The sequence below is a fragment of the Adiantum capillus-veneris genome, chromosome 7, assembly GCF_014529385.1.
Source record: "Adiantum capillus-veneris isolate H3 chromosome 7, ASM1452938v2, whole genome shotgun sequence".
Classification (NCBI taxonomy): domain Eukaryota; kingdom Viridiplantae; phylum Streptophyta; class Polypodiopsida; order Polypodiales; family Pteridaceae; genus Adiantum; species Adiantum capillus-veneris.
The window spans coordinates 85,096,848-85,119,626 of record NC_140937.1 but is presented as its reverse complement, the minus strand read 5'-3'; the positions used below and the strand labels follow the sequence as shown (position 1 = coordinate 85,119,626).

At 43.2% G+C, this 22,779-nt stretch overlaps 1 protein-coding gene across 1 annotated transcript; it reads right to left on the bottom strand.

Annotated features, from left to right (window-relative positions):
* Positions 1-1,812: 1,812 nt before the first annotated feature.
* Positions 1,813-2,718, bottom strand: LOC147454150 (uncharacterized). Its single transcript, XM_086517013.1, has 2 exons — positions 2,140-2,718; positions 1,813-1,914 (listed from the first exon to the last, which is right to left on the bottom strand). The coding sequence occupies exons 1-2, from the start codon at positions 2,716-2,718 to the stop codon at positions 1,813-1,815; spliced, it is 681 nt and encodes a 226-aa protein (XP_086373139.1).
* Between the last annotated feature and the right edge of the window lie 20,061 nt (positions 2,719-22,779).

Genomic DNA, 22,779 nt, shown 5'->3' with positions numbered 1-22,779 from the left:
AAGATATCATGCAAAGAAGCTTCAAGAAAGAAGGAGAAGATGAAACTATGGACTCGAAAGAGTGAAAAAAGCACTACTTCGCCTCGTGATGTAGACTTCTGACCACTCCTAGCTTATAATCATGTTGGCATTTCAACTTTGGATAAACCAGAGTTCTTTGGTGAAAAGGATCCAAGTTTCCTACAAGCGTTGGGAGATATTGCACAAGACCATCCCCATATTGAGCAACAATAGAAAGCTCTTTGACTAGGAACATCTTGCCTTATTGGAAAACTTTGAATAGTATTTCATTTAGCTTTCATGAGTAGCACAAAGAAAACTCAAAGGTCTTTTTTCCAATGTGGTTTTTCCTTTGGATTACACAGTTAGTTTGGGTCTAGACACTGCCCATGCATTGTAGTACTCTTTAGGGGGGGGGGGGGGGTACATGGCCTCTAATTCTATTTGAAGGTTATGTGTGGCTCAGCCTCTAAACCTGATAGACATGCCTCTCATTCATGCATGATTAATTTAACTAAAGCTATGTTGATGTGGTTCACCTTTGAACACTTTGGAGTCCATGATGCTAGCTTTCTTTCCATTTTTCAATCCTTTTTTGAGTTGAAGGGGGGATGCTAGTTGCAAAATATCCGTATGTTAGCTCCCTACAATTGACCTAAGCTATGAGGTCACCACCTCCTACTTACGATCTTGCCAATGAGATCATAAATATGAGGTCACCACCTCCTACTTATGATCTTGCAAACGAGATCACTTGCATTAGCATTTAGGCTATAAAAGCCTTTCCTTCAATCCTTTTTTGAGTTGAAGGGGGGATGCTAGTTGCAAAATATCCCTATGTTAGCTCCCTACAATAAGCTATGAGGTCACCACCTCCTACTTTTATGATCTTGCCAATGAGATCACTCGCATTAGCATTCAGGCTATAAAAGCCTTTCCTTGTACATTCTCATTGTGTTCATAAAGTTGATCGAATTAGTTTTTTTGTTTTGTTAGAGTCTCTCTCTCTCTCTCTCTCTCTCTCTCTCTCTCTCTCTCTCTCTCTCTCTCTCTCTCTCTCTCTCTCTCTCTCTCTGTTCTCTTATCTGAAACTTTTCCTACGGATCTCTTCTTTCATGCAAATGTTGATCTTGCAATAGCTCTCTCTCTCTCTCTCTCTCTCTCTCTCTCTCTCTCTCTCTCACACACACACACACACACACACACACACACACACACATACATTGGGGGAGCTATTGTGAGGGCGCGTGTGCATGATGCATTGTGATGCATGCAGGGAAGGAGAGAAGCATGAGAGTGTGGATGGAGCAACCTCAGGAAGTGTATGAGTGAGGAGCTCCGTATTCATATGTATATAATGAATAAGGGTACATATAAACAGTAACACCGGACGTCCCAGCACCGGGCAATGGCACAACACCTTTACCCCAACAAACTCCCATTTAAAGGTGATGCGTCAATATGTGAGACCTACTAGCTAAACTACTAGTATGTACAAGGAACTAGGTGAGAGACTCTCTCAACCTATGTCTAGTGGCTCACTCAGTCGATCTACATGCAACCGTATCGGCTTTAGTGGTAGCGAACGTGCGTATCCACACTAGAGCCTGTCCCGCAGACAACTCTGTATGGTCTGCGAAGCTCCACGAAGCATCATGCTAGTGTTGACAAAATCTGTGCAAACGTGGTTGTACTCGCCTCTCGTGCGCTATCTGCATGCACTGCATCATTAAGACTACTCATTGCGTAGGGATGTGTCAGTGCCGACACTAGGATGGGTATGTCTCTCTCATCCATAAGTCGAACTATGCATCATGGTACCAACTGATCAGCCTCTAAGATAAGCATATCAAAGAACTCCATGTTTGTCATCTCTACCTGTGTCTGTAGGGAGCAGACCTGCTCTACCTCTGCCTGCACCAACTCTGACAACACCTATTGTGTCTCACTAGAGCAGTGCCACTCTATCTCTGTCTCTACAGAGTCCACTGGCACGTCATGCATAGCTAAATGCTTTGTCTTGTGAGCATGGTGGAGCTCACGCGCGAGGGAGACACGTCTTGTCTTTTGCTCAAAGCATGCAATCAACAAAATCGAGACTATGTCGTCTTGACCTTGAGACACATGCATAGGATATACAAAGCCACTACTGGCTCCTCTAGCAATCACTAATGAGTCGCAATGCATCTGAAAAGGCTCCTCTTTAAGAAGTGTCTGACACCCACAAGCTGCTAGCTGTCTCACTGAGATCAAGCTATGTCTCAACTGAGGAACGTAGCACACATGCCGTAACGTGTATGACGCACCACTAGGCAATGACAAAAAAACATCTTTTGCACCCTCTTTGTCAAATGCCAAACCATCGGCTAAGTGCACACAACCAAGTCTCCCACTAGAAAATGTGATGAACCATTCACGACATGGTGTGACGTGGAAATCAGTATCACTATCTAGTAACCATAGTGGAGAAAGTGTGCTATCCATAGATATATCGACAAGAGGTATACTGGAGGCAAGCATGACATCACTGTCACTTGCATAGACTACCACTGTAATTGCCTTTCTAACATGTGTCAAAGCCATATCTGCATCACGCATACATCTCCGTTGATGTCTCATACTTCTGAAACAATGGCGCCTAATGTGTCCTGTGTGACCACAATACCAACATTGTACGTATCGGCAAGAACAAGAGCACCGTCTCTCACTGTCACACATGTCTGCCTGCTGCTATGAGTGAATGCCAAAATGGCAACAAAGTGGGAGATCACTCGATCACTACAATCATGAAAAACCATGACCAATAGCATTCAAACGGATGCTCGTATATGCATAAAAAAACTCCAATATCTGCTATCTGCAAGCATAAATTGGGGCAAACTGCACCAAAACACTCAATGTCTCAGTAAACAGATCCACGAAATGGTCTACATGTCTTGCCAAAAGCCTGACAAACAGGCTGACCCCTCAACGAGCGGCTCTATGGACATATACCTATCCAAAAACAACACAAACCTATAAAATTGCTACATGCAAGCTACACCTAGCTGAAACGGTATCCACAAAATGCATACATAGCATGAAACTGCTCTTTGAATTGACCCACACAGTCATACAATGCGCATAAAACCGCATCTAAATGTGTAACAATCCGAAAGTCACATCTCAAATCATCACTTGTATACACAAAAACAAGGTAAATTCTCTCTCAAATAGCACCACAATGTGCCATACATAGCCAAAGATGCAAACCGCATCACTCTCTACAATGTAGGAATCAAACTGTAAAACTTTGATATGTCGAGATTGTAAACAAGCTGCTGTGAAAAAATCAATGCTTGAAATTTTAAAATTCTGATACAATCAGCACGTTGAAAATGTTCCAAAACCCCAGGGCAGACTCTTGGATCACATATATCTGAGTCTCGATGTGAGAAATATACCAAAAACATCTGTTTTTGGCCCAAAAATGCAGCATAAACTTGCTGCTGTTGCACCTGCTGTAACTATGATCAGAATTTCAAAAAAATGGACATCACCATCATGTCCAAAATGTGCCAAAATCCCAATCTACACTCCGGGATTATATCCATCCGACCCCATGTGACGAAGATATGCAAAAAACAAAGTTTCGGGAGCCAAAAATAGCAAAAACCAGCTGCAACGCTTCTTGTTCCTGCTATTTCTTTGCAAAATTTAGCATTGGATTGCTACACAAGCTCTATACAAGCTGAATATACATGCCTAAGTTCATATGTGATGTCGTCGAGCCGAATCCACCGCTGTCGAGCTCAATAGCCGAGCTCCGTCCCGTGTGCGTCTCCAAAGTTGTGATACCAGTTGTGAGGATGCGTGTGCGCGGTGCACTGTGGTGCATGTGGGGAAGAGGAGAAGCACGAGAGTGTGGGTGGAGCAACCTCAGGAAGTATATGAGTGAGGAGCTCCTTATTCAAATGTATATAATGAATAAGGGTACGTACACACGGGCATCCGGCCCCGAGCAAAGGCGCATCGCCTTTACCCCAATAGCTATGCAATGCTTTAGCCATCCTTGAATTGTTTCCTTTTCTTCGTCTCGTGTGCATGAAATTTGTTGAAGACGAAACAACATGCTTGAGTTCAACTTTCGTCGGATAGATCTTTGAGGTCTCTTGGGATAGCTTCCTTCGATGTTAAAATTCTCTTCTTCTCGGGTGTACGAATGTGTGAATAAGAATAGAAAAATGGTATAACTTTTCTATTGTTAAGTATGGAGCTTGATTTACCCCTTACAACTTTTAGTCTTAAAAACGCACATTTGTAAGGCCCCCCATTATGAGGAGAAGCCATCATGTGTAAGAAAAATCACTCGTTGAAAAACAAAAAAATCACATATGGAATATTCCCTTTTCATCTGAATATTATGGCCGGATGGCAACCAGAAAGTTATCTAAAAATGACCGATTGGTTGGCCGGTAGTCAATGGCCGGTGGTTGATAGCCGGTTGTCCTTGACCGAAAGGCATTAGGAACAATCCGGTTAAACTTGGTGTCAACAATGGCCTTCAACGTTTCGAAGATAAAGACCACGGAGGACTTGATGAAGTCACTCGATGGCCTCTACAAGAAACCATCGACATCCAATAAGGTATTTCTAATGAAGCGCTAGTTCAATCTAAAAATGGCAAAGAGTGGTTCAATTGTAGAACACCTAAACGACTTTAACACCAGCATAAATCAACTTCGATCGATGAAGGTCAATTTTAACGATGGAGTGCCAGCCCTCCTTATACTATCGTCTCTACTAGATAGTTGGGACAACCTTATGATGGCTATAAGTAACTCTTTCTCTGACACAAAGACTCTTAAGTTTGATAATGTTGTGGGTATTCTCCTAAGCGAGGAAATGCAAAGGAGAAGCACAGGTGAGTCATCAAGTGCTACATTGTTATTAGATCGAAGAAGAGGTTCAAAAATCAAAAGGGTCGTGATTGCTCAAGACGGAGGGACGTAATTTTTTGGCGAGCATTTTTCGGCGAGCGCTTTTTGAAATCCGGCGAGCAGATTCCAAAAAGATTCTCTCCCTTCTCAACTTTGTTCTCTCTTGCTACCACCCAAGCTTCTTCTCTCCATCGTCATCTTCATCTCTCTCTCTCTCTCTCTCTCTCTCTCTCTCTCTCTCTCTCTCTCTCTCTCTCTCTCTCTCAGATATGTGTTGCTTTGACGATGGTTGTATGTGTGTTTAAAATAAAATAAAATGGTAAATAGTTCTATCACTATACCTACCAAGCTTCTTCTTCTCCATCGTCATCTCTCTCTCTCTCTCTCTCTCTCTCTCTCTCTCTCTCTCTCTCTCTCTCAGTTACGGGTGTGCTTGATGATGGTTGTATGTGTGTTAAAAAAAAAGGGGAGTAGATCGTTCTATCACTATACCACACAAGCTTCTTCTTCTCCATCGTCATCTTCTTCTCTCTCTCTCTCTCTCAGATATGTGTGTGCTTTGACGATGGTTGTATGTGTGTTTTTAAAAAAAATGGTAAATGGTTCTATCACTATACCACCCAAGCTTCTTCTTCTCCATCTTCATCTTCCTCTCCCTCTCCCTCTCTCTCTCTCTCTCTCATTCGATCAAACATTCATAATTTATAATTCTCTCTCTCTAAATATCCTCTCACTCAAACATGCGACTTGTCTTCTCAAATGTTGTGACATATGTTGGGTAAGCAATAAGATAAACCACCAACGTGACAAGTATCCATCTATCTTTTCACACTTGTGATCACTCGTACACATGCAACAAATTAATTTTAACTGTTTACATATTAATGGAAATCGATTTTGAACAACATTTAAAGATTGCAATAGAAACATCACAGAGTGTTATTTAAAGGGTTTAGAGTACACAACTTAAAAAACAACTATAATCAAATAGATATGGAGAAAAAAATAGTACAATATGCTAATATTGTGTCAAGGCCTTATTTCTCCAATATTAGCGAGGAAAGGTGAGATCTAGTTGTTGGTGGTGTTGTTGTTGTTGTTGTTGTTGTTGCTGGCTCCTTTGGCTATTCCATGCCCGGTAATGTATGACATCCACACTTCTATCCAAACCTCCACGTGTCGTTTGAAGGATGCACACTCCTATGGGTTGGATGTGCATTGAGATCAAGGTTTTACATGGCGTTGAATAAAGAGCTTGTGGCTACATCGACTGCACGAAGGGAGTAGGAGTGGTTGTGTGCACTCTGTGCTGTGCATACAACATTCATAGCATATACACTATTGAGAATATAAGTGGCGTGCACGGGGAGGGGTGAGTGAGAGAAAACTCAAGGAATAACTTTAGAAAATAGATAATCAGTGGAGAGACTTGTGCATGAATGGATGAATGAAACATTGTGTTCTTCTGGCTATTTATTAAAAAATCCCAAGCGTCTTTACTAGAAGGGTCATTCACACCATGTCCTTTGCAATATTTTCACTTAAAATATTACGCATACCAAAAAACATAGAAAGATTAATCACCATCAATTGACTTGCCTTAAAAAATTAGACGTAGTTACAGAAATAAAAAACAACATAGCATAAACATATATCAGATTGAGCAAAAATTAAGACATAGTATGACCAACCAATAAGCTCAGGTGTGCTATTACATAGAGATAAGATAAAATGGAGTAATCAATACAAGTCGGGAATTAGGTTCTCGATGGTCGCAAATTCTGTGGGGGTTGCGCTACTGGAGCGTGTGCAGGTGGGGGTACAATGGGCAGTGTGGGAAATAGAGGGCGATAGAGCGGTTGACCATAGCTTGGCCAACCAGGAACTATGACTGGAGGTCTACTCGGAGGAGGAGCAGATGGCCCAACCGACTCTTGGCGAAGTCGTAAAGAAGACGGGGTGGATGTGACTGTGCTCTACGAGAAACCTCGCCCACATGAAGAGTCAATCATGGACCAGTGGCTAGCCTTTGTTGTGGTTGAATACGTGCCAAGAACAATTTCTTGACCCGATCAATGCTGATACAATGTCGTTGTAGACACTCACACTCCATTGCCAAGCCTCCATAGCCTAGTAGAATATCTAAAACTGCATCCCCAACCTTTGTGAAGGTACCCAACAACCACCTGTTTACAAAAGCACAAATATTAGTACACATTACAATGGCACATTAGCGGAGTAGTTCAATGGCTAGAACCGATCATAAAGGCACCCTACTTGATTTACCGAGCAAAGAACTCGCTTTTCTCTACTCCAGGCTGAAATTGTGCTCCAAGGGCATCTATCGTCCATGGCTCGTCCCTTAGTAGCTCTCTGATCATATCACAATCAAACTCGAACCCATCGTTGTCAGCTGCCACATCTCCTGCTTGACGATCATACAGTGGAATAGCTAGAAGGCCTTCAATTTTACGTGCGAACGTGACAAGCAATAAGGTTGCGACCTGCAAAATGAGTACTGTTTCAAGCAAAAAAACACACTAATATCTACCAGCCATGAAATTTGTGGAGAAATGGTTGAAAACTTACTGGATCCGTGAAGTCATCTATCACAGTGTACATGTATGACCATCCAAAGAAAGATAGTGCAAAGATGGCAAAAATCGTGCAAGTGGGCCTCCTCGATGATGAGTGTCAAGTGGTCTGCTCGACACGCCATGACTACTGCACCATCCGATAGTAAAGGCTCTGCAGCCAAGGTGAACACATTGGAAACGAGCTCAATAGAGAATGCATTCCATCGGGGTATGCCACCGATGTCAGAATCAAGTTTGCAATGTGTGGGAAGATCTGCCCACACAAGTCGCACCTCTCTAAGCCGGTGGTTAGGCTCCATTTTGCCGGAGTGTGAGAGAGATCCAATCAAACATTGGATCACTCAAAGGCTCCTGCAATACATAAATACCATGCAAAAGAAGATTGAGAGAGTACTTATCAAATTCAAAGTGGAAGCCAAAGTGTAGTAAACTCACTCAGAAGAAATATTTGAATCCATGATAGCCTTACGTAGATGGCATACATCAGCAAGTACTGCAAGATGTACTGGGACAACCCCAACACTTAAGATTTCTGCTATTTGTGCGTCAGAGTGAGCTGAAACTGTGTCAAACTCAAAATTTAATGAAATGTTAGGTATCAAAATTTTGTTGTTGTTAAAACAGACATTTATTTGTGATAGCATTCCTTACCTAGTGGAAAGGATTCAAGTAGTTGGAATGGCCAAATAGACACCCGGTGGCTGCCCTTGCTTTGAACACTACCAATGGATATGGTTTGCTCAGGACCTCGGGATCTCAAGGCTTGGGAAGGACTCGATCTCCATGACTCCAAGTGACGTTCAGATCGCCTTGCCCATAATCTGACCCGCCACCTTTGTGCTTGCTCCTTTTGCTCTGATACTCTGAAAACTCTAAAAAATCATTGATGATAGATCATGCTCTCTTCTTGCCTTGTTTGGGTCTGTCCTGAGCACTTTTTGGGCTTTGACGTCCCTTGGTTGTGCCAGGAGAAATGGCATCGGTGGGAGGCAGATTGCTGGTGACATTACCGCTTTTCCTCTTACCCTTTACCTTCTTGTGCAATGCTGCAAGTCCACAAAAAAGTTATGACACTATAGCAAATTATACACATTACTTAAACAAGAAAAACATTACTTACCGTTGTATGCTTCAGCTTCGTCTTTGGGAAATTCACCATCCATTGAGAGGCGGAAGTGAAAAATAGACCCGGTGGCCTCTACACCAAGACTATGCACAATGGCCTCATCATGGGGGATACACAATAGGGGCACCACCTAGCAGGATATGCGGCTAGGACGCATACATTTACACAATGAAGCATGCCATGGAAAACAATTTCAAGATCCACGCCCAAATGTGGAATGGAGTGGTCGGAGAATAAGGTGAGAGGAGTGGTGAATGAGTGAGAATGGGCTTGCTACTCGTGCATGTTAGTAAAGAAGATAATGAGGTAGGGGAAACTTGTGAGTATGCTCACTTATCATACAAGAGGTGGCGAATCCGCACACCTCAAGATGGAAGTAGCAAGATGATAGGAATATGAGAGGGAGAGAGAGAGTGTGTGTGTATGGTGGCGAATCCGCACACCTTTACATAAGCAGGAAAAAAAAGGCAAGGAACAAGCATATACCATACTCACAATGAGATGTATCCAAAGCGACACAAAGTATGGCACCAAGATGGAGTGTGTTGATTGCTTGCAAAAGATGAATACAATAGGTAGCGTATGGCAAGAAAATGAGAAGGAAACAAGATGGTAGGAGGCATAATGGAGAGATGGGAGTTGATGGCGATGAATATCATGAGTGTGTTCACCCTTCTTCTTCTTGAAATTGTGCCTTCAACCCTTAATTACAAGTGGTGTGGAGGTGTGGTGCTCATCTTTTGTGCATGATGATGGTGATGATGATGGTGTTGTGATTATGTGATTAGGGTTCATGCTACAAGCATGTAGCACAAGAGTGTGTATGGATAGGTGTGTGTGTGTGTGTGTTTGTGTGTTCTCATGGCCTCCTTATATAAGGAAGGAGAGGAGGATTTAGCAATATTTCTATTTGAGGTGAGTGTCCCACTTTGGTGACTAGGAAAATGGGGTGCATGTGACTGTTGCTCCCATCTTGTCTCCTCATTATTTAAAATACCAGAGTCAATAGAGAGAGAAGATGAGAGAATGTGGGTAGGATGTAGAGGATAGGAGATATTTACAATAGTTTAGCTTTGGCTAGACGTAAGCTTATTAGGGAGAGAAGAGAGAGGTAAGAAATTTACAAGAGAGATTGTCAAAGGTGGATAGTTGTTGATGAGGATGGATCCTCCAAAAATGATGATAGAATCACTCTAGACTTGCCAAGACCTCATTAAAAGAGCCTTGTCTCTTGTAATCATGCTTGAAGACTTGTAGAACCATAGCCATTCTAAAGGGAAGAAAATTGGGGATGGCTTATGTCACCATTACACGAGAAAACTGGGGTCCACTACAAAAATCATATCTCCGTGTTCATAACTCCAAAAATTCTGAAAAAAATTGAGCTAAAAGTTGAGATCATGAGCTACATCTTTCATGTTAAACGCTCCTTCAGATTCGGGGTTCATCTCTACTTAAAAAATTCAGCCAAATAATGTATTATTTGTGGTTGCAAAGGTCTTTTGGTGGTCCCCTTTGAGTGGACTTCTCTCTTGCCTTCAAGTGTAAGCTCCTTCATGTGTATGAAAACATGACCTAGAGTTTTGAAAAGAGTGGCAATCATTTAGATGGAGGTATTATTGAAATTTGAAAGTGGGGTTGAGGTTTGAAAATGAAAACTAGTGAATAAAATATTTGGTAGGGTGGAATAATATATATACATGAAAAATATATTAGAAAATACTAAACTATATAATGTAATTTAGAATATATATATTTAATATTTAAGGTCAAAAGAGATATCAACAAAGAAAGCTTACTTATTTATGCTACATTGTGATTGATTAGCATAAGTCTTATTTATTTAATAAAGGCTAAAACGTTTGTGAAAAAGGAAGAAAAAATCAAAAGTAACTTATATAATAGGAAATATTTTGGTAAAAGGAAAAAAATATATGGGGTGTTCACATGCATGGAAAAGCTTGCCTCATTAGCCCTCCCCCTAAGGCTAGAGATATTCATGCCTCTAGCTCTGTACTTGAGCATGTTGAAATAGAGTAGGATCTCTCCTTGGTGGCTAGTAGATCCTTGTAGGGAATAATGGATCCCTTGGAAGCATGAGGCTCCCCAAAGTTCTTTTCTGTGTCCACCTGGGTCCCACACTAAGCGTAAATCCATTGTATGCAATAATGCCCTCTTCAGAAGATCACACTTATAATGATTCTTAAGTCCCCAAACTGCACAAGAATTAACTCTTGCATAAGTGATAGAAGGTATGAAAAGAACTTGATCGGTCCTTGAAAGTATTCCAAAGTGGGACCATGCATGGCTTCCTCGTCTAGACACATAGCCAAAAGGGAGTAAGAAACCATAATCCTCATATCTTGCTTGTTTTCCTTATTCATGCCAAATTGATAGAGACTTGTTTCCCACATGGATAGATTGCATGGTTGATGCCTGTTGCACAAGAGAAGCCACCATGTACAAAAGATAAACTGCAAACCACATTTTGAAAAATGACTCCATGTTACCACTAGTATGCAAAACCATTCTTCCTTGATTGGTGTGTCCTAGATTGATTCCACTGGTTGTTGATGTCAATCCTTCCACTCTTGTCGCAACCCAACTTAAAGAGCTTCCCAAATTAATGTTACACACAATGTTCACAGTTATAAAGGAAAACCTAAAGTGCCAGTAGACCTCAATTGCATTTCTCTGCATGAGTCTTTCACCAATCTCGTGCCATAGGGGTAGTTGAAGTGTCTTCACCACTTTCACATGTGGTTGCAAATTTGAAGGGTCCACCTTGTTGTGGTTGAATGTGAGGCCCATTACCTCAATGGAGCTATCACTTCCTTCACTCCCTGTTGACTCCTCCTCTGAAGTGGTTGAAGAGTCACCACTAGAAAACTCATCCATAGAGGTTTCTAGATCCATGTCGCATTGTCGACCTTTCTTCATGTCGTAAAGTATTGGCCTCCCTTTTGCATCCTTCATCTGGATTATGCCGGTGTACCAGTCCTGCTTAGCTCTCATAGCCATAAGCCAAGGCCTCCCTAGAATGATAGGATAGCCCTCCCCTTTGTGTGGCATGACAAAGATATCCACATCTACCTCGGTGTTGAATGCCTTTATCCTAACTGCATTTATGACACCAACACATTGAACTTTTAAATTATTTGCCATTTTGGCTCGGCATGGTGCCGGCCGACTCACCTCTAAACCCAAATGGTGCATCGTTTTTTCACTCATGACGCATATTTGTGCGCCACCATCGATGTAGATATTGGAGATGTGTTGCCCTTTGATGTAAGCATCCATCACTGGTAATATGTCATCTAGATTCCTCCCAGAGATAGCCCCAACTATCTTTGGCTTTGGTCGTCTCGTGCTAACCATCTTTGTCCATTGTCTCCTCACCCTAGGTGCTAGGTGGAGTAATTGGGGCCAGGTGATTTTTGGGCCCTGCACAGAAACATCTTGAACCAAATCATATGGTTTAGAACATTCACCCAAAGAGAAATCTACAATGTCAATTTTACGTCATGACTTGGACGGCTTTTTGCTAGATTCTCTTTTAGTCTTCATCTTTTCTTCCTTTTGGGAAGATTCACCATGCCTAGCACGTTTTACCCCTATGGCATCTACTCCTTTAACTTTGGTCTTATCCTCCTCCACTTTCTCCTTTCCTTTACCTTCAAGACTGATGACGCTTACTGTTTGATTGCCAATTGGTGGTGGGGGTAAGGGTGGAATGAGAGGTTGTGGTGGTGGTGGTGGTTGTGGTTGAATGGGTGGTTGTAGGATTTGCACGGGTGGTGCTTGTTGTGGTGCCCTCGGTGGTGGTGGTCTTGCTCTCGGTGGTGAAACCTGGTTTTGCCTGGCTCCTCTGTTGAAATTATGCCTCCTTGGGTGTGGACAATAGTACATGCCATGACCATCCTCCCCACAATTGTAGCAGTGGTATTCTTGGTTTTGCCTTCGTTGTCCTCTTCCTTGCTCTCGGTTGCGATTGTGTGCATGCCCTTGTTGTATCAAATGGACCGAGAGATTCTCAAGTTGATTGGTGATTCGATTGAGCAGGTCTTGCTGATCTTCAATTGGTTCTTGTGGTTGAATCCTTTGGGCGGCTGTTGTAGGTGGTGCTAGAGGTGGTCGGGTCCTAACGGCTTCCTCTTCATCGATATTCCTGGCTTGTAGGCGCAACTTCTTGTCTTTAAGGTGGGCCACTTCAACTGCTAGCTCATACGTAGCAGGAAACCTTCCCTTCACCTTCTCTTTAAGAGTTGGCCATAACCCAACCACAAACCGATCCTTCTTTAGGAAATCAGGTGCCCCCTCATCCTCTCTTAGCGATGCAACCCATCGCCCCCATAAATCTACAAACTTTGACTCATATGATGCGTATTCCAGCATACTGCCCTGATTCAACTCTGTCAACAATTGCCATAGCTTCTCTGATGTTGTGCCCTCTCCAAAACGCTTGACAAAGGCTGCTCTTAATAAGTCCCACCGTTCCTTGGTTTTTTGTGCCAAGGCATTGTACCATGATCTTGCCTCCACCTTCATTAGAAGTGGGAAGATGCGTAAGCGCGAAGCATCATCATCTCTCGCAGAGATGACACATGCTATTTCCAAGTTGTTTAGAAAGTCTGCAGCATCCTCACCCACCTTACTAGTAAATGTTGGAAATGCTACACTTACCATTGTGAGAGTGAGAAAATTAACTCGACTTAGATTTTTTTATTATTTTTTATTTTATAGAGATTCAATACATGGGTGCTCGGTGGATGGAAAACATACTATACAAGGATGAAAATAACTACATCAAAAGACACTTCATGATTAATCATAGGGAGGATAAAGGGTAGAGAAGAGGTGTTTATCTCTTGCAGTCGTTCTCTACCAAACATGGTTGTAATGATTTGCTGATAAAACATCTTGCGGTCCAAGATTACTTTGATTGATTGAATTCGTTGTGGTGCATAAGTTTGGTTCCTTGCAAAAGGCTGATGCGCTGGGTCCATCACATGATAATTCGGAAAGGCTCTCTCCTTTGTGGTGGAAGGTTATAGTCGGAGGTGTAGAGCTCTTCGTAGTCGAGGTCAAATTTATAGTACCACAGGACAAGGTTGTCTTCGTCTTCTAGCTCTAGGACTGCCCCTCTAGCAAGCTCTTGGAAAAGCTTGAACTCTCTCTCTTTGAGCAACTTCACTTTCCTGCAAGATAGAGTGCCATCTAGTGTATACACAGGTGTGATGAGGTAGGTGGTGAGTCTTACCACTTGTATTAATCCAAGTTGGATGGATACATAGCAAGCTGTAAAGTCGTCATCATAGCCTTGATCCACAAGCAACACCCCTTGGAGGTGGAGGGTCTTGTCTTTCCGCCAAGCAAAACCTGTGTCAAAGACCTTGTCGATGACAAGCTCCGCCACTTCACTCGGTAAACAACGTAGAATCCATGCTGCTATTTCTAGTTCTTGGCTCATGAGATGAGAGTGAGGTATAGAAAGACTTTGGAGGATTTACCCTTTTGTTTTGGAGACGGGGTGATTGTCGGCGCTTGAAAACCCTTGAATCTTTTGGTGCAAGGGAGAGGGAGGGACCACGCGTTCGTAGTAGCTTCCTCAAGTTGTGAAGGCTTGTTGTGGATGTAGGTGGAATAGGTGGCAAAGATGGGGACGTAGATGTAGAGAAGCCTGGTGCTACTTGAAAGCCTGCTGATGTGAGAACGCCTGTGCGGATGTCGAGGGAGAAAATGATGGCCTTTTCTTCACTTTGGGTTGCACTCATGTCGAAGGTGCGATTTTTGGCTACAATGTGAGCATGATGCAGCTTGTGCCTTCCTTTTACGCTTGCGGGGATGATGAGAAATGTAAACAATTTGAGTAGGGAAAGAGGGTCTTACCACCTCTTCTATGCTAACAATACAACACCCTGGCAAGAGTGTCTTGATGACTTGAGTCAAACCTTCTTGAAGCTCCTCCTCTTCAGTGGTCCAATTAAAGAATTCAAGAAGCCACTTGTCCATAAAGAGAAGTAAACATGTCAGTCTTGTAAACTGAAGGTTTCAAGAGCCCTCCTCAGTGGGGGTACCAAATGAGAGGCGAAAGTGAAAAATAGACCCGGTGGCCTCTACACCAAGACTATGCACAATGGCCTCATCATGGGGGATACACAATAGGGGCAACACCTAGCAGGATATGCGGCTAGGACGCATACATTTACACAATGAAGCATGCCATGGAAAACAATTTCAAGATCCACGCCCAAATGTGGAATGGGGTGGTCGGAGAATAAGGTGAGAGGAGTGGTGAATGAGTGAGAATGGGCTTGCTACTCATGCATGTTAGTAAGGAAGATAATGAGGTAGGGGAAACTTGTGAGTATGCTCACTTATCATACAAGAGGTAGCGAATCCGCACACCTCAAGATGGAAGTAGCAAGATGATAGGAATATGAGAGGGAGAGAGAGAATATGTGTGTATGGTGGCGAATCCGCACACCTTTACATAAGCAGGAAAAAAAAGGCAAGGAACAAGCATATACCATACTCACAATGAGATGTATCCAAAGCGACACAAAGTATGGCACCAAGATGGAGTGTGTTGATTGCTTGCAAAAGATGAATACAATAGGTAGCGTATGGCAAGAAAATGAGAAGGAAACAAGATGGTAGGAGGCATAATGGAGAGATGGGAGTTGATGGCGATGAATATCATGAGTGTGTCCACCCTTCTTCTTCTTGAAATTGTGCCTTCAACCCTTAATTACAAGTGGTGTGGAGGTGTGGTGCTCATCTTTTGTGCATGGTGATGGTGATGATGATGGTGTTGTGATTATGTGATTAGGGTTCATGCTACAAGCATGTAGCACAAGAGTGTGTATGGATAGGTGTGTGTGTGTGTGTGTTTGTGTGTTCTCATGGCCTCCTTATATAAGGAAGGAGCGGAGGATTTAGCACTATTTCTATTTGAGGTGAGTGTCCCACTTTGGTGACTAGGAAAATGGGGTGCATGTGACTGTTGCTCCCATCTTGTCTCCTCATTATTTAAAATACCAGAGTCAATAGAGAGAGAAGATGAGAGAATGTGGGTAGGATTTAGAGGATAGGAGATATTTACAATAGTCTAGCTTTGGCTAGACTTAAGCTTATTAGGGAGAGAAGAGAGAGGTAAGAAATTTACAAGAGAGATTGTCAAAGGTGGATAGTTGTTGATGAGGATGGATCCTCCAAAAATGATGATAGAATCACTCTAGACTTGCCAAGACCTCATTAAAAGAGCCTTGTCTCTTGTAATCATGCTTGAAAACTTGTAGAACCATAGCCATTCTAGAGGGAAGAAAATTGGGGATGGCCTGTGTCACCATTACACGAGAAAACTGGGGTCCACTACAAAAATCATATCTCCGTGTTCATAACTCCAAAAATTTTGAAAAAAATTGAGCTAAAAGTTGAGATCACGAGCTACATCTTTCATATTGAACGCTCCTTCAGATTCGGGGTTCATCTCTACTTAAAAAATTCAGCCAAATAATGTATTATTTGTGGTTGCAAAGGTCTTTTGGTGGTCCCCTTTGAGTGGACTTCTCTCTTGCCTTCAAGTGTAAGCTCCTTCATGTGTATGAAAACATGACCTAGAGTTTTGAAAAGAGTGACAATCATCTAGATGGAGGTATTATTGAAATTTGAAAGTGGGGTTGAGGTTTGAAAATGAAAACTAGTGAATAAAATATTTGGTAGGGTGGAATAATATATATACATGAAAAATATATTAGAAAAATACTAAACTATATAATGTAATTTAGAATATATATATTTAATATTTAAGGTCAAAAGAGATATCAACAAAGAAAGCTTACTTATTTATGCTACATCGTGATTGATTAGCATAATTCTTATTTATTTAATAAAGGCTAAAACGTTTGTGAAAAAAGAAGAAAAAATCAAAAGTAACTTATATAATAGGAAATATTTTGGTAAAAGGAAAAAAATATATGGGGGGTTCCCATGCATGGAAAAGCTTGCCTCACCATATAGTCCAAAAACCATGCACAATCTCTCCACGTTTCATTACCATGGAGCTTCTCTATCCAATCGTCAGGATAGAGCCGGTCTCCTTTCTCTCAGACTCCACCCACGCATCGCTAGGATGCTCGGGGGTATGGACTACGAAGGCCTATTTTAAGGGCGCCCAACCACCATTCTACAAAAAACAGGAGGAATAACTCTAACTTTCATAACACACAGTTAGTGTATTGTATAGTTCAATACCTGTATAGCATTTATCGGACAGTACAAGCGAAATGTGGCTGCTGCTCTGTGTTGTGGGTAGCTTGTATGTTTGCTTCCATCGCACAAATGCCTTCCCAAAGTGCTTTGGTTGAAAAGCCTGCAATGCATCACTAAGGGACATGCCACAATCACGTGCGGCGCGTGCATGCAGCTTCTTTAACGTGGAGTTATCGGCCTCCATCTTTTCGACTCAATACACCCTGCACATTAAGTATTAGTAATGTGGCAATACTAGAGAAAACGCCAAACTCTAGTGTTAGTATGCTCACCTTTCAAGCTGCCACCAATATACGTGCATTCTCAACCATTGTGAGAATGGCTTCTCCTACATTGGAACACATCCCCCTTCGTCAATATATCAATCAGCCGACATTTTCTGCAATATATCATTGGATAACATTCTTAAAAAATTAAGGAGAACAAGCAGTGCTTTCATAAGCAAATAGTACTTACTCCGAAGGACTAATCCGCACCCGTGCAACCTCGGAGACCCTAAAGGGTGTCATTTTGCAACCCTTCTCTCCCCAACCCAGAAAAGAGATGCATTTTTGGAACAAATATGTTCCATTTTTGGGATTGGCTATGACCGCTATCTCTAATCCCTTTTGCACAAAAAAATTTTCGGTCTCTTTCATCTGCTATTTGTGCGTCATAGTGAGCCGAAACTGTGTCAAACTCAAAATTTAATGAAATGTTAGGTATCACAATTTTGTGGTTGTTAAAACAGACATTTATTTGTGGTAGCATTCCTTACCTAGTGGAAAGGAGTCCAGCAGTTCGGATGGCCAAATAGACACCCGGTGGCTGCCCTTGCTTTGAACAATACCAATGGATATGGTTCGCTCAGGACCTCGGGATCTCAAGGCTTGGGAAGGACTGGATCTCCGTGACTCCAAGTGACGTTCATATCACCTTGCCCATAATCTGACCCGCCACTTTTCTGCTCGCTGCTTTCACTCTGATACTCTGAAAACTCTAAAGATGATAGATCATCCTCTCTTCTTGCCTTGTTTGGGTCTGTCCTGCGCACTTTTTGGGCTTTGAGGTCCCTTGGTCGTGCCAGGAGAAATGGCATCGGTGGGAGGCTGATTGCTAGTGACATTCCCTCTTTTTCCCTTACGCTTTACCTTCTTGTGCAATGCTGCAAGTCTACAAAAAAGTTATGACACTATAGCAAATTAAACACATTACTTGAACAAGAAAAACATTACTTACCGTTGTATGCTTCAGCTTCGTCTTTGGGAAATTCACCATCCATATAGTCCAAAAACCATGCACAATCTCTCCACGTTTCATTACCATGGAGCTTCTCTATCCAATCGTCATGATAGAGCCGCTCTCCTTTCTCTCATACTTCACCCACGCATCGCTGGGATGCTCGGGGTATGGACTACGAAGGCCTATTTTAAGGGCGCCCAACCACCATTCTACAAAAAACAAGAGGAATAACTCTAACTTTCATAACACACAGTTATTGTATTGTATAGTTCAATACCTGTATAGCATTTGTTGGACAGTACAAACAAAATGTGACTGCTCCTCTGTGTTGTGGGTAGCTTGTATGTTTGCTTCCATCACACAAATGCCTTCCCAAAGTGCTTTTGTTGAAAAGCCTGCAATGCATAGCTAAGGGACATGCCACAATCATGTGCGACGCGTGCATGCAGCTTCTTTAACGTGGAGTTATCGGCCTCCATCTTTTCGGCCCCACTCAATACACCCTGCACATTAAGTATTAGTAATGTGGCAATACTAGAGAAAACCCCAAACTCCAGTGTTAGTATGCTCACCATTCAAGCTGCCACCAATATACGTGCATTCTCAACCATTGTGAGAACGGCTTCTACTACATCGGAATAGATGCTTCCACTAATGACACATTGCCCTTCGCCAATATATCGATCAACCGACATTTTGTGCAATGTATCATTGGATAACATTCTTAAAAAATTAAGGAGAACAAACAGTGCTTTCATAAGCAAATAGTACCCACTCCGAAGGACTAATCCGCACCCGTGCAACCTCGGAGACCCTAAAGGGTGTCATTTTGCAACCCTTCTCTCCCCAACCCACAAAAGAGATGCATTTTTGGAAAAAATATGTTCCATTTTTGGGATTGGCTATGACCACTATCTCTAATTCTCAGTCTCTTTCACTGCCAAATCATTGCTTGCCTTGTAGTCATCTTCGTGCATGTGGTACTCTCTACTCCCCTTCACTAGTAAATTTTGTGTTTTCAACCGATACATTTCATCGAACTCTTCCTGCAATACAAATCGCTGGATCAGATTCATTTAAAAAAAAACCCCTATGTGCTTACCTAATGCATGTGTATTATAAATTTACAAATACCTTCCACAATTGTTGCGCTAGCAAAGCCATAGGTAGTCTAAGCCATTTTGAATGGTCCATTGCTATTCCATGAAGTGCCCTATAAGCTGTTGTTATATCTTCTTCATTGAATTTGTCCAATAAGGATTTTGGGTTTTATTAAATGCTAATTTTTGCAGCATGAATATGTCGTGCACAGTGGTGTGAGGCACATGGACTCGCGTCACCCTAATTTAAATTGAAGGATTATATTAACAATTGGTAATATCAAGTGAACCAATAGAAGTGTCAAGAAACTTACTTGTTGATCATGCCGAGCACCAAAAGAAATTCATCCATCCCCGCAAGGTCGCACTTCACAATCGTGCACTCAACCTTTAGTGTAGAGGATTCATCCAACCACTCCTGCAATGGCCAATCTTTCCATGCATGGAGCCGATGGTTGCCATTCCAAACAATAAACATTTTCTCTTGCATGTGAGAGAGCTCGGGGTTATCTCTAATTTGGTCATCAAATGTGGCCGACATCACTAACTCTCTCATGTAAGTGCCACGCCTATCGAATGGTATAGGATCTTGTCTTGAAAAAGCTTCGGACACAATGAATCGAGCCATCGTGGGCTGGTAACCTCTTTTAGCTATAGAGGTCGTTAGTTCAGCCACACAATCATCTTTTGTTATAATGGCCGGGTTGGCCAAAAGACGGCAAATGGGGATGCGAGGCAACAATTGATTGTATGACACAACATGTGTATCAATACAACCCAATGAGATGTGGATATCAACCACGGAATCAAAGAAACCGGTAAGAGGATCATTACCCATGTTTTTCGCAAGGATGGTCGTGATATGATTGCACTTGTCGAAGGAGGCAAATCCATCGTTGTCAAAACGGATGCTCCAACCATGGAACCACTCTCTTGAGTGGTGTGCAAAGGTTTTTCTTCTTGGGTGATTTGAATCGTCATCTCTTCTTGACGGTCCTCATCTTTGGATTGCTTTCTTATTAAAATTGGCACCTTGTTTGTTAATTAGGGTCCCGGTGGTTTTCAAAAAACTAATGGAAGGTGAAAGTAATATGAGAGGTTTGAAGGTGTGGGAACAAGACTTAAGAGAAATGATGAAAGGTGAAAAGTGAAAGTAATAGGAGAGGGTTGAAGGTGTTGCAGGTGGGAATCAGGTTTAAGAGAAATAAATCGAAGAGAGTAGGAGTAGCAGGTTTGGAAAGGTATAAAGGAATGAAACAACTGAAAGGGTCACTGTGGCTTTCTAAAACAATAAGAAAGTAATAAAATTATTAGGTTGAATCAGTGTTCGGGAAAGGATTACCTCATCTTAGCCTTGAGCCGGTTGAAAATCGAGACTAGCTGCTTGCAAACTATGGTAAAGGGAAGAAAAATCGGTGAACTATGTGAGAAAATAGTTCAAAAATCCTCCAAATTAATTTTTTTTTGCTAGTATTTCTAGTTTGCTTCTTAGCGAGGAGGAATCTTAGCTGCCAGTGTTCAGGACAAGTGTGCCTCAACTTAGCCTTGAGCCGATTGAAAACCGAGATGGACCAATTACAAGCAATGGTAAGGGAAAAAAATTGGTAATATATATGATATAATAGCTCAAAATTGTGCAGGTTTGAAAATCTCTACTAGTAGTTTCAATTTGCATCTTTACATGTAAGAGGCTTAACCCCTTAGGAAAAAAGACTTTCCTAAACATTGTCGATCAAGATTCCTTTGTATGTATGTATAGAATATATTAAAATTATGCAAGGTGAAGCTTCACTTTGGCATTCTAAAACAATAGAATGCAAGAAAAGTCAAGACATGTCAAGGATGTGAAATGAAAGGTGAAATAAAAATATCCATTCAATATTTTAAAATAAAATAGCACTTAAGGTAAGTATCACTCAAAACATTGAAAGTATCTCATCTCTAAGGCTTCTTTTAGTAAGCCAAGAAAAAAAATTAATTCTCTAAAAGATATAGATCACGAACGCTTTATGGAAGAGTAGAACTACGAAGAGGAATATAAAGTCCAAATGTAAGCTTTATAGGCATTTGCAAAAGAGGGGGGCCCAAAAAAAAAGAATTATTTATTATTAAAAGAGAGGGAGAAAGAGGGTGGGATTTATTTTTTTTTGCGGGGGGGGGGGAAGGGTACGTAAGCGTGGAGAGAGGGGGGGCAGCGAGGGTAGACAAGCGCAAGGAGCAAAGGGGGGGGGGGGAGGGGGGGGTGGAAGCTGGGGGCGAGGGGCAGGGCAGGTGACGCGAGGGGCAGGACAGGAGGAAGGGGGCATGGGGCCGACGGGTACAGGCGGCACGAGGAGCTAGGCACGGGCTGCAGGGGGCAGTGCAGCGAGGGGAGACAGTGGGGTAGTGGGTGGGGGGCAGTGCAATGAGGGAGGGCAGGGGGCGACAGGTGGAAGCGATGCGAGGAGCAGGGGGGCACTACAACGAGGGGGAGCGGGCCCATGTGTAGAGATAGGACAGGGGCAGTGGGGGCAGTGCAGCGAGGGGGAAAAGTGGGGTAGTGGGCACGGAACGATGCAACGAGGGGGGCAGGGGACGTGGGGGGCAACGAGTGCAGGCGACGCGAGGGGCAAGCGGCAGGGGGGCACTGCATGAGAGGGGGTGCCCCCCCCCCCCCCCCCCCCCCCCCCCCCCCCCCCCCCCCATATGCAAGGAGGGGACATGGAGCGTGCACGTGAGGGGCAAGGTGAGGGCAGGGAGCGTGCACGTGAGGGGCAAGGCGAGGGCAGGGAGAGCGCGCAACAAGACGAGGACAGGGAGCGCGTGCGCGAGGGGAAGGGTGGGGGGCAGTGTGGGCGGGCGGACGTAGGGTGGGTCCCTACTGGCAGTCCATGTGGTCAACATGGGCACACCACGCTTGCCCGCCTACACTGCCCCCCTCGTGCTCGCCCCCTGCTCCGCCCACACCGCCCCCCTCGCGCTCCCTACCCATGTCCCCGTCCCCTTGCTGCGTTTTCCCCCTGCGCCGCCCGACCACCCAGAGAGAGAGAGAGAGAGAGAGAGAGAGAGAGAGAGAGAGAGAGAGAGAGAGAGAGAGAGAGAGAGAGAGAGAGAGAGAGAGCCCCGCCACCGACTGCGTTTCCCCCTTGCGCCACCCGATCGGGGAGAATGAGAGAGGGAGAGCCCCTCCACCCCCACCGACTGCATTTTCCCCCTGCGCCACCCGATCGGGGGGGGAGAGGGGGCGGAGAGAGAGAGAGAGAGAGAGAGAGAGAGAGAGAGAGAGAGAGAGAGAGAGAGAGAGAGAGAGAGAGAGAGAGAGAGAGAGAGAGAGAGAGGGGGGGGGGGGGGGGGGGGGGGGGGGCAGTCCACACGGGGGGAGGGGGGAGCTGGGGGCGGTTCACGCGGAGAGAGAGAGAGAGGCACGGGGTGATTTAAAAAATTATTAAATATTATTAATAACTACTAAGACTAATATAAAATGATCTTAAATCCTTTAAACAAAAGTAAGCACTTTCACCCTCATCTTTTCAAGCTCTTGCAAGAGATTTCTACTCTACTAT